The sequence below is a fragment of the Procambarus clarkii genome, chromosome 84, assembly GCF_040958095.1.
Source record: "Procambarus clarkii isolate CNS0578487 chromosome 84, FALCON_Pclarkii_2.0, whole genome shotgun sequence".
Taxonomy (NCBI): domain Eukaryota; kingdom Metazoa; phylum Arthropoda; class Malacostraca; order Decapoda; family Cambaridae; genus Procambarus; species Procambarus clarkii.
Window position 1 is genome coordinate 16530724 of NC_091233.1, and position 12709 is coordinate 16543432.

Consider the following 12709-nt stretch of genomic DNA (forward strand, 5'->3'; position numbering starts at 1 on the left):
CTTCATCATTACATCAGCGAGCAAGGTACTGCACCTGTGGAGTACTCAGCCTGTACAGACACTAGGGGCTCACCATAGCCCGTGCTACTTGGAACTTTAAGATCCATGTAGCAAATCTTAAACAATCACAGCGACTCAGCGTGTACTCCGTGACACTGTAATTGTAGAACACCCAGATTGAACTGCTTTGTAGTGGACCTGTAGAGTACTCACCTTGTACCTGGTTGCACAGGACCTGCAACAGGACCTGCAACAGGACCTCCTGGTATATGCAACTCTCCTCCACTTACCGTTATCACACCAGCATCTTACCGATATCACGCCAACATCTTATCGAGATCACGCCAACATCTTCATCAACAGGTCATCAGTACTTTACCTACAAAGAGAGAAAAATACATATCAACACAGCATTCAGAGTAGTTACATATAATTACCACCTACCATGTCAAACAAGTCAAGCTTCAATTACAAACATTCATAATTGAATAAATGAATAACCCACACAACTCACCATTCACGTCTTAAATAATACTCTCAAAGGGGCTTCACACTTCTTATAGAAAACTTAAACATTATGGTCAAAGCCACTAGAACGAAGGTATAAAATATGAAACTATTAGAAACCTAATGAATAACGTGGATGAATGAACAGTAACTAACGGAGGGGCGTGTATGGACAGGTAACGAAAGGAACCATATTAACGAAAGGTGTTGAAAAGGGGATTAGAAAATAACTAAAGAATATAAAACCAATTGGAGATTTCCAAAAATTAAGAGATGGCCAAAAACTACTGAGATGGAATAGCAATACTAAAATAGGCAAAGATACACTGACAAAAACGTATAGATGGCCAAAAGTACAGAGATAGCCAAAAATAAAGAGATAGCCAAAAGTACAGAGATAGCCAAAAATGCAGATATGTTCAAAAATGAAGAGATAGGCAAAAATGCAGATATGGCCAAAAATGAAGAGATAGCCAAAAATGCAGATATGGCCAAAAATGAAGAGATAGACAAAAATGCAGATATGGCCAAAAATGAAGAGATAGCCAAAAATGCAGATATGGCCAAAAACTTCATAGATGACCAAAAACACCTTCCAAGACGTAAATGAACATTCACAAAACATCTTTCAGGGCAAAAAATTGTACGAAAAAAAACAAGGGTCAATATTACTCAATCGAGAAAAAACATACCTGTCAAAAGTTAAATTAAACAAGGATAGAAAAACACTTCTCAGTTGGCAAAATCGCAACAAACCTGCAAAAACAGATGTGGTGATAACAACGAAAAGGGGAACAGGTGTGTGTGTGCATACGTGTTCTCTCATATCTACGGGGGAACAGGTGTACAGACCTGTTCTCCCGTATGTAAAGAACAACAGGTCTTGTTCTACATGTTCTTCACGCTCTAAAGTTTTATTTTACTTCAGCAAAATTGAATTACATTGTGCTGGAGACGAAGATAAACCTTCAGAGAATAATTTATTCTCTTGCCCGGGTTAGTGGAGGAAGAGAAGAGAGAAATGAAGAGTAGGTAGAGAGAGAGAGAGAGAGAGAGAGAGAGAGAGAGAGAGAGAGAGAGAGAGAGAGAGAGAGAGAGAGAGAGAGAGAGAGAGAGAGAGAGAAAGAGAGAGAATGTAGATAGAGAGAGGGAAGGTACTGAGAGTCAATAGATACAGAGAGACAGAGAAAGAGAGGAGGTAAGAAAGAGGTTAAGTAGATGTATCAGAAGAGAGGTTAGGGAGAGAGAGAGAGAGAAAGGCTCTCAGGAGAGAAACAGATAGATTGGTTAGAGAGAGAGAGAGAGAAAGGCTCAGTATATCTCAGTGTTCTTCAGAGTTCAATGTTCTATATATTTCAGTCTTCTATATATTTAAGAGTTTTGTTTATTTCAATATTTTTCTTATTCCAGTGTTCAATATTTTTCATTCCCTTGTTTACTTCAATGGTGTGTTCTTTTACAGTGTTTTTATTTCAGTGTTCTGTACATTTCAGTGTTCTGAATATTTCATTGTTCAGTGTATTTCTCTGTTATGTATATTTATGTGTTATGTATACTTGTATTTCAGTGTTCAGTATATTCCAGTGTTCTGTTTTGGGCACCAAACCCGATATCTTGTTATCAAGTCACTTTGCCTCACAAATAACTTCCCTATTTTCACTGAATGCGGAGTGTGTATAACATCGTACTGTGCGGGGTGGGATTACTCTGATGTCTACACTTAAAAGAATCTATATTAATTGAATTTTGTTCATAGGGTTTATTTTTTAAATTAACGATTAGCATTGAAATCACCCTTATCTGTAATCTTTCTTTTTGTGTGTGTGTGAGTGTGTGTGAGTGTGTGTGTGTGTGTGTGTGTGTGTGTGTGTGTGTGTGTGTGTGTGTGTGTGTGTGTGTGTGTGTGTGTGTGTGTGTGTGTGTACTCCCCTAATTGTGCTCACCTAATTGTGCTTGCGGGGGTTGAGCTCTGGCTCTTTGGTCCCGCCTCTCAACCGTCAATCAACTGGTGTACAGGTTCCTGAGCCTATTGGGCTCTATCATATCTACACTTGAAACTGTGTATGGAGTCAGCCTCCACCACATCACTGCCTAGTGCATTCCATTTACTAACTACTCTGACACTGAAAAAGTTCTTTCTAACGTCCCTGTGGCTCATTTGGGTACTCAGCTTCCACCTGTGTCCCCTTGTTCGCGTCCCACCAGTGTTGAATAGTTCATCCTTGTTTACCCGGTCGATTCCTCTGAGGATTTTGTAGGTTGTGATCATGTCTCCCCTCACTCTTCTGTCTTCCAGTGTCGTAAGATGCATTTCCTGCAGCTTTTCCTCGTAACTCATGCCTCTTAGTTCTGGGACTAGTCTAGTGGCATACCTTTGGACTTTTTCCAGCTTCGTCTTGTGCTTGACAAGGTACGGGCTCCATGCTGGGGCCGCATACACCAGGATTGGTCTTACATATGTGGTGTACAAGATTCTGAATGATTCCTTACACAGGTTCCTGAACGATGTTCTGATGTTAGCCAGCCTCGCACATGCCGAAGACGTTATTCTTTTTATATGGGCTTCAGGAGACAGGTTTGGTGTGATATCAACTCCTAGATCTTTCTCTCTGTCTGTTTCATTAAGTACTTCATCTCCTATTCTGTATCCTGTGTTTGGCCTCCTGTTTCCACTGCCTCCTGTTTGCACTATATGTATGTATGTGTGTTTGTGTGTGTGTGTGTGTGTGTGTGTGTGTGTGTGTGTGTGTGTGTGTGTGTGTGTGTGTATGTGTGTGTGTGTGTGTGTGTGTGTGTGTATGAATGCTTTGAAGTGAGCTTCAATAAATAGGCAACAAATACCAAGAAATACAATCAATTGGAACAGCTTCTGCCCGGTGTGCAATTCAGACCTATGACGTCAGAGCTTCTGAGAAAGTCTTTTGTTGACACCAAGGCAACAAGTCCCTTGCTGGAAGACTGACTCACGAGGGACTCTGAGAAAGACTGACAGACGAGGGACTCTGAGAAAGACTGACAGACGAGGGACTCTGAGAAAGACTGACTGACGACGGACTCTGAGAAAGACTGACTGACGACGGACTCTGAGAAAGACTGACAGACGAGGGACTGAGGAAGACTGACTGACGACGGACTCTGAGAAAGACTGACAGACGAGGGACTGAGGAAGACTGACTAACGACGGACTCTGAGAAAGACTGACAGACGAGGGACTCTGAGAAAGACTGACAGACGAGGGACTCTGAGAAAGACTGACAGACGAGGGACTCTGAGAAAGACTGACAGACGAGGGACTCTGAGAAAGACTGACAGACGAGGGACTGAGGAAGACTGACTGACGACGGACTCTGAGAAAGACTGACAGACGAGGGACTGAGGAAGACTGACTAACGACGGACTCTGAGAAAGACTGACAGACGAGGGACTCTGAGAAAGACTGACAGACGAGGGACTCTGAGAAAGACTGACAGACGAGGGACTCTGAGAAAGACTGACAGACGAGGGACTCTGAGAAAGACTGACAGACGAGGGACTGAGGAAGACTGACTGACGACGGACTCTGAGAAAGACTGACTGACGATGGACTCTAAGGAGTACACTGCTGACCTGAGTCATCAGTCACTTGCTATACCAATGTTACTTAATTTTTTATTCCTTTTACGAAGGTGGACTCTTTAACTGGCGTCCTCTGGTCGTTCTCAGTAGGCTTACAACTTTCCCATCCTCTAACTCATTTAGTTTTCCCTGGAACGACCTGATTTACAACCAGGTTCCGAGTTACTGCTGGGTAAATGGGACGAATCGTTAAGGATAAGCGCTCAATCAAAACTCTATACTCGGGGTTCGAAACCCGACGCAGACGCTCACGAGGCGTGAGGCCAGGATTCGTCAAGCATTTACGCAAGCACTTACGATCCTGGGGCCAGATTCACGAAGCAGTTACGCAAGCACTTACGGACCTGGGGTCAGATTTACGAAGCATTTAAGCAAGCACTTACGAACCTGGGGCCAGATTCACGAAGCAGTTACGCAAGCTCTTACGAACCTGGGGCCAGATTCACGAAGCAGTTACGCAAGCACTTACGAACCTGTCATCTTTTCTCAATCTTTGGCGGCTTTGTTTACAATTATTAAACAGTTAATGAGCCCCGAAGCACCAGGAGGCTGTTTATAACAATAACAACAGTCGATTGACACGTTTTCAAGCTTGTAAACTGTTTAATAAATGTAACCAAAGCCGCCAAAGGTTGAGGAAAGGTGTACACGTTCGTAAGTGCATGCGTAACTGCTTCGTGAATCTAGCTCCAGGGTCGTAAGTACTTGCGTAACTGCTTCGTGAATCTAGCTCCAGGGTCGTAAGTACTTGCGTAACTGCTTCGTGAATCTAGCTCCAGGGTCGTAAGTACTTGCGTAACTGCTTCGTGAATCTAGCTCCAGGGTCGTAAGAGCTTGCGTAACTGCTTCGTGAATCTAGCCCCAGGTTCGTAAGAGCTTGCGTAACTGCTTCGTGAATCTAGCTCCAGGGTCGTAAGTACTTGCGTAACGGCTTCGTGAATCTGGCCCCAGGTTCGTAAGAGCTTGCGTAACTGCTTCGTGAATCTAGCTCCAGGGTCGTAAGAGCTTGCGTAACTGCTTCGTGAATCTAGCTCCAGGGTCGTAAGTACTTGCGTAACTGCTTCGTGAATCTGACCCCTAATCAATAAATATAAAACAGCCGCCATTATCGAGGAAAGATTCACTTTTTTCTTAAGTGGTTGCATAAAAGCCTGATGAATCTTGCACATATTCATCAATATCTTAAGTTTTTCTTTCATTCACGTACAATGAACCTCACAGTGTTTGAGTTACGAAAACATCTTGTGAGAAATAACGATGTTGTCCTCAAAAGGATCCTACACTGTGCACTCGAGAATTACCGGACACTGGAGGGTGGGCAAGATGTCATTCTCTTGTCTGACAGTCTGTTCACGTGAGACAGTCACGTCCCAGATGCGTCTGGGGACAATAGACAGGATGAACAACCCAGTGGGATTTCTGGGTTGAACATATGAGGTGTGTTCACTCACAGGATGAGTAATGCTGCCATATAAATGGCAACTACAGCTGTGCGCAGTCAGCCGATAAACAGCACAACTATACAATCAAATGAAGGTAAGATAAGCTCACTATTGTGGAACAAACACAAAACAAACACAGCGAATTTAACTTCACCCCCTTCCCCCCCCCCCAAGTCAAACCTAACCTAACCTAGCCGAACCTAACCTAACCTAACCTAGCCTAACCTAACCTAACCAACCCTAGCCTAACCTATTCTAAGTTAACGAAACAAACTGGGCCTAACCCAGCCCATCTTAACCTAACCTAGACTAACGTTACAATAATTAAACGCATTAAACAGCCTATGCTCATAAATAGCCTGCAACTGGCTAGTCCTATCACCATGAGCCAAGGCTAGTGATGAGTATTTGGCACAGTATTCTGCCGTGTCCAGAATTTGAATGAATGATAAGGGATAGACCATCCAGGACTGTGGTGTGCTCTCTCTCTCTCTCTCTCTCTCTCTCTCTCTCTCTCTCTCTCTCTCTCTCTCTCTCTCTCTCTCTCTCTCTCTCTCTCTCTCTCGCTCTCTCTCTCCATCATTTGCCTCTGTGCCTGCCTCGCCCAACCAGAGAGAGAGAGAGAGAGAGAGAGAGAGAGAGAGAGAGAGAGAGAGAGAGAGAGAGAGAGAGAGAGAGAGAGAGAGAGAGAGAGAGAGAAAGAAAGAGAGAGAGAGAGAGAGAGAGAGAGAGAGAGAGAGAGAGAGAGAGAGAGAGAGAGAGAGAGAGAGAGAGAGAGAGAGACAGACAGACAAAGACAGAGAGAGAGAGAGAGAGAGAGAGAGAGAGAGAGAGAGAGAGAGAGAGAGAGAGAGAGAGAGAGAGAGAGAGAGAGAGAGAGAGAGAGAGAGAGAGAGAGAGAGAGAGAGAGAGAGAGAGAGAGAGAGAGAGAGAGAGAGAGAGAGAGAGAGAGAGAGAGAGAGAGAAGAGAGAGAGAGAGAGAGAGAGAGAGAGAGAGAGAGAGAGAGAGAGAGAGAGAGAGAGAGAGAGAGAGAGAGAGAGACAGACAGAGAGAGAGTGAGAGAGGGAGAGAGAGTACTCAGCCAGCAAAAATATCCACTATATATATATATTTTTTCTCTCTCAGTCATTAATATCCATCAGTGGACCCTCAGGTGAGCTCCCTCTCCCTCCTCTCCCTCTCCATCTTCTCCATCCTTTCTCTTCAAAATCCCTTCTTCCATCCATCACACTTCTTTCCCTCCATCTCTACTTCCCTTCTCCATCTCCCACCTTTCCCATCTCTCTGCGTACGTGTGAGTAGGGCGGGAAATTGGGTGTAAAGATAGGGTTTTTTCCTGGGAATTGGGTGGAGGTGGGTGGAATGGGCGGGGGGGGGGGTGGAAATGGGAAACACATGACCGAAATAACACGTGTAATTAAACACCTTCCGCATAACCAATCAATGAACGCGTCGCCGCTCAGCCAATTAGAGCCAATCAGCGCGTTTTCTACCCGGTTCATAACAGAGTGATGTCATCGCTAATTATCACAGACATCCGACGCTTAATTACCTCATAATGTTGGATAATATGTTGCATGTCGCATGAATATGTCCACACATATGTTGCATTGCAAATTTTGACGCTATGGACCACAGCGTCAAAATCCCGGCGCTTTAGTCAACTTAAAAGCATTGTAATTTTGACGTAATTTCGGAATAGATACAATTATATACTAAATACTAAATACACAACCGGTTACCAACATACAACCGGATACAACAAATAAATCCATCTTTGTGGCACTTATAATCTCAACCGCTCACCTCATACGCCATAATTTCGACGTAACTGACCAATCAGTTCAAAATGCGAGGGTTTGGTCAAAATTCGAGCAGCGTAATGTTTACGTTTTCTATGCATCGGCCTCGATAGACTTGGTGGGTTGAGTGGGTTAGTACGTTTATGGTCGGGTGAGACAGTTGCATTTGATACGTTTTTCATTAGGCGAAAGAGATGTATTTTTTAACGGAGTGGCTCATGTTTCTAAGATCATCATCAGTGCTTCCTCACTATCTATACCTCACCATCTATACACATTCATCATTCATACTTAATCATCATTCCTATTTCTTCACGAATCATACTCCTTCACCATCCATACACCCAAATTCAAAATTCAAACCCACACCGTCCACACTCACCATCTGTACCTCCTCACTAGACTCCACCATCCATACTCACTATCCATACTTAACGTCAGTACTCCCTCACAATCCCTATTCCTCACCATCCATACACTACCCCCCTCCCCATAGGGGAGCCGGTCGGCCGAGCGGACAGAACACTGGACTTATGATCCTGTGGTCCCGGGTTCGATCCCGGGCGCCGGAGAGAAACAATGGGCTGAGTTTCTTTCACCCTGATGCCCCTGTTACCTAGCAGTGAAATAGGTACTTGGGTGTTAGTCAGCTGTCACGGGCTGCTTCCTGGGGGTGGAGGCCCGGTCGAGGACCGGGCCGCGGGGACACTAAAGCCCCGAAATCATCTCAAGATAACCCCCCCCCCACATACCTCACCATGCCGTTTCTCTGCCCGAATATTTAATTCTGGAACATATTAACCAAAATTTCCATAGGTGTACCCCCAAAAAATATAACAATTGCCTTGAACAAGACAGGAATTTGACTTTCTTGTGAAGAACGTCTTCATTGAACCTTAACACAATCCCCCCCCCCCCGGCTGTTCAAAATTTTAAGAGCTTATTACCTCTATGATAGAGAATTAATTGTTTTTTTAAGACCTTTGTAGGTACTCAGGGGCCTGACAGCTGAGTGGACAGCGCTCGGGATTCGTAGTCCTGAGGTTCCGGGTGCGATCCCCGGTGGAGGTGGAAACAAATGGGCAGTGTTTTTTTCACTCTGATGTGCCTGTTCACCTAGCAGTAATTAGGTACCTTGGGAGTTATACAGCTGCTACGGGCTGCTTCCTGGGTGTGTGTAACAAAAAGGAGGCCTGGTCGAGAACCGGGCCGCGGGGACGCTAAACCCCGAAATCATCTCAACATAACCTCAAGATATACCTGGAGTGTACCTGGAGTTTACCTGTAACGAGAGTTCTCTCTACAAGCCCGGCTTGGGGACAGGCTTGTCTTGTGATAACTTGGTCTAACAGGCTGTTGCTTGTAGCAGCCTGCAAGCCTATATATTCATAACAACCCAGTTGATCCGGCGATTCCAGCAGGAGCTTTCTCAATCGTTTCTGGAACAAATTAACTTTTGTTCCAGCAATATTTCTTATCTTTATTAGAGTAAAGTTGAAGAGTGGTGAGCCCGTCATGTTCATACCGTGTTCTCTGGGTGCCTGGACCAGGTCAAGTCTTCCATGACCAAGGTCTATTCTGCATTTCCTGCCACACACACGCACACACACACACACACACACACATATATATATATATATATATATATATATATATATATATATATATATATATATATATATATATATATATATATATTGGTGTATACTGGCAGCAGGTTTTCTTTCAAACATGTTTCATTGAATATGACCGCATATTCTGTATTTATTATTTTCTGGTTTAGGGCTTCTATCCCTCTAACTATTTTCTTAGCATCAGGGCTTAATTGAAATAGGAGTTCTCCAAAACTCATTTTCGTACTTTTAAGGTGAAGAAAAGAAGTGATTTACTATAGAGTGTATTACACTTATTTGTATAATTTGCACGACGTTTCGAACCTCCATGGTTCATTCTCAAGTGAACAGATCTTACAATACTAGTTGATTTTATACCCGCATTAGGTCAGGTGATAATACAATGAAGGTGAAAACATGGGGGGATACATAAGGGATAAACATAGGGGCTGCAGAAGGCTTATTGGCCCATACGAGGCATCTCCTATCTAAATATATATATATATATATATATATATATATATATATATATATATATATATATATATATATATATATATATATATATATATATATATATAACTGAAAACTCACACCCCAGAAGTGACTAGATGCCACACCTGTGACAGGAAAAAAACAAAAAAACAGCGCCTTTTGATGCACATAATAGCAACACACACGCTATACTAAATATGTTTCAATTCCATTCCAATGTTTCCCATTTCATCGATAAGTTGAATTTTCATCGATTTCAATTTATTTTCATTTTCATTTAATTATTTTGCGTGACACTGCGTTGGAATTATGCATTGTTGTTTACCATACCGTTCATTTCGTGAGTATAGTTTATTTCTTTATTTTTTTATTTTTTCCATTCTGTTTTTGAATTGTTTTTCTTATATTTCAGTGATGGGAACATCAGATCATTTGGGAAAGCATCGGACGAGGGAGTGGGGAATGGTGGGGAGGACGAGGGGACAGGGGGAGGGGGTGTGGCTAGGCCCAACCTTGCCCATTGGAGGGTGTGGCTTGGCCCAGCCTCGCCCACGGGTAGGTGTGGCTTGGCCCAGCCTCGCCCAGGGGTGGGTGAGGCCAGGCCCAGCCTCCCTCAGAGGTGGGTGAGGCCAGGCCCAGCCTCCTTCAGGGGTGGGTGAGGCCAGGCCCAGCCTCCCCCAGGGGTGGGTGAGGCTGGGCCCAGCCTCCCCCAGGGGTGGGTGAGGCTAGGCCCAGCCTCGCCCAGGGGTGGGTGAGGCTAGGCCCAGCCTCCCCCAGGGGTGGGTGAGGCTAGGCCCAGCCTCCCCCAGGGGTGGGTGAGGCTAGGCCCAGCCTCCCCCAGGGGTGGGTGAGGCTAGGCCCAGCCTCCCCCAGGGGTGGGTGAGGCCAGGCCCAGCCTCCCCCAGGGGTGGGTGAGGCTGGGCCCAGCCTCCCCCAGGGGTGGGTGAGGCTAGGCCCAGCCTCGCCCAGGGGTGGGTGAGGCTAGGCCCAGCCTCCCCCAGGGGTGGGTGAGGCTAGGCCCAGCCTCCCCCAGGGGTGGGTGAGGCTAGGCCCAGCCTCCCCCAGGGGTGGGTGAGGCCAGGCCCAGCCTCCCCCAGGGGTGGGTGAGGCCAGGCCCAGCCCATGCTCGTGTTTGGACCTTCCCTTTAAGGCTTACGTGACGGATCAGTTGGTAAAGTGACAACGATATTGGAGCGAGTAATCCTTTACCTCTTGTCCCTCCAACACTTGAAGTCCCACCTCGCCCTCCACGTCCCCCTCAAGTCCCTCCACCACCCCTCCCTCCTTCCCTCCACATATGGAGGGTATAGTTGTATAATGAATGTTTCATTATACAGAATACAGCCACTCAAAATGGCAGCTATTTAGTGGAAATTGAGGCATCGGATATGTTCACATTTGAGGATCAATCAACACAGTATCAATAAGTTAGGTGGGTTAGTGTAGGAAGGTACGTTTATCGACTTTAAGAACGTTCTATTGTATTGTATTGTTGTAGTCAGGGCTTGTAATATTATTAAGTTTAAGTTTAATATATTTATTTGCTAAATTTTGTTTGGCAATACTCTGTGCCTCTCTCTCTCTCTCTCTCTGTCTGTCTGTCTGTCTCTCTCTCTCTCTCTATCTCTCACTCTCTCTCTCTCTCTCTCTCTCTCTCTCTCTCTCTCTCTCTCTCTCTCTCTCTCTCTCTCTCTCTGTCTCTCTATCTCTCTCTCTCTCTCTCTCTCTCTCTCTCTCTCTCTCTCTCTCTCTCTCTCAAACAGACATGGAGGCACCCAGCCAGTGTGCACTCTTGCTAATATCAATTCTACCAGGCTGGGTAAAATTCTGTACAGAAAACTTTGTATTTTGACAATAGCGGAAAGTCGGTCGTGAATAAATGGAACCAAGAAACACACGGAAAGTTTAACACACACACACACACATACACAGTTTCTTTCACCCTGATGTCCCTGTTTTCCTAGCTGTAAATAGGTACCTGGGAGTTAGACAACTGTTACGGGCTGCTTCCTGGGTGTGTGTGTGTGTGTGTGGAAGAAAAGTAGTTAGTAACAGTGGGTTGATTGACAGTTGAGAGGCGGGCCGAAAGAGCTCAACCACCGCAAGCACAGCTAGGTGAATACACACACACACACCGCTCGGGACCTTGATCGGGACCAAAGAGCCAAAGCTCAACCTCCGCAAGCACAAGTAGGTGACTACACACACACAAACAAATGAAACTAACTATCTGAGGGCCAGTTACAGCATAATCTTGGTCTCACATATTATGCATAAATAAGATCAGGTTATGTCAACGTTGCATTAGTTTAAGCTTAATCTACGCTACGTTATTCTTACGCTACATTGGATCAAATCTAGACTATGGTCCGTGGAACTTAGGCCACGCTAGGTTAGTCCTAGCTTATGTTAGATTGGATTTTAGTTACTGTTTAGTCTCCGCTTTAACAAATTCCGATTTTAATTCCCGTTTTTCTTTTTGTAAAATGTTTTAGCTTCAAGACAAACATTTCTGAAGACAAAACAATATATATATATATATATATATATATATATATATATATATATATATATATATATATATATATATATATATATATATATATATATATATATATATAGCTGTACCCAGCCACGCGCTGAGCCACAGCAACCTTCCCCTGTCTTCCAGTCCTCCCAACTATCCCCCACTCCACCGTCCCCTCGTCCTCCCCCACCATCCACCAAAGGAAAGTAAAGTTTCCTTTGAAAGAAACCAATGTCGTCTATGCCTTCAAATGCCCACTTGGGGACTGTAAGCCCCAAAGAACTTAGTATATAGGCAAGACAACAATACCTCTTTCCAGGCGTTTAACGATGCATAAGCAACAGGGCTCCATTAAGGAACATATAATCTCTTCCCACAACCAAACCATCACCAGAGAAGTCTTAACAAACAACACAGAAATCATCGATAGATACAGCGATAGCAGGCGGCTCGACATCTGCGAGGCACTACACATCAAGAAGTCAACACCAGCAATCAACAGCTAATTAATGCACAACTATATTCTACCCACTTCAAGGCACCGTATGGGCCAATAGGCCCTCTGCAGTTACTTCCATTCTCATGTACCCACCTTACCCAATACCCACCTCACCCAAACCAATAAAAAGCAAGCTTTATGTCAAATGTTTCATACACAGTGTATCAAGTGCATCATAAGTGTAGTTCATAAATGTAGTGTTAAGTGT

The 12709-nt window shown here is 44.5% G+C and overlaps 1 protein-coding gene across 1 annotated transcript in view; it reads left to right on the top strand.

Moving 5' to 3' along the window:
* Window positions 1–850: 850 nt before the first annotated feature.
* LOC138358586 (PAX-interacting protein 1-like) overlaps window positions 851–12709 on the top strand; it is a 38981-nt gene continuing 27122 nt past the window's right edge. The window contains exon 1 of the mRNA XM_069316654.1: window positions 851–1109. Within this exon, the coding sequence (XP_069172755.1) occupies window positions 851–1109 (259 nt within the window). The remainder of the gene's footprint in view (window positions 1110–12709) is intronic.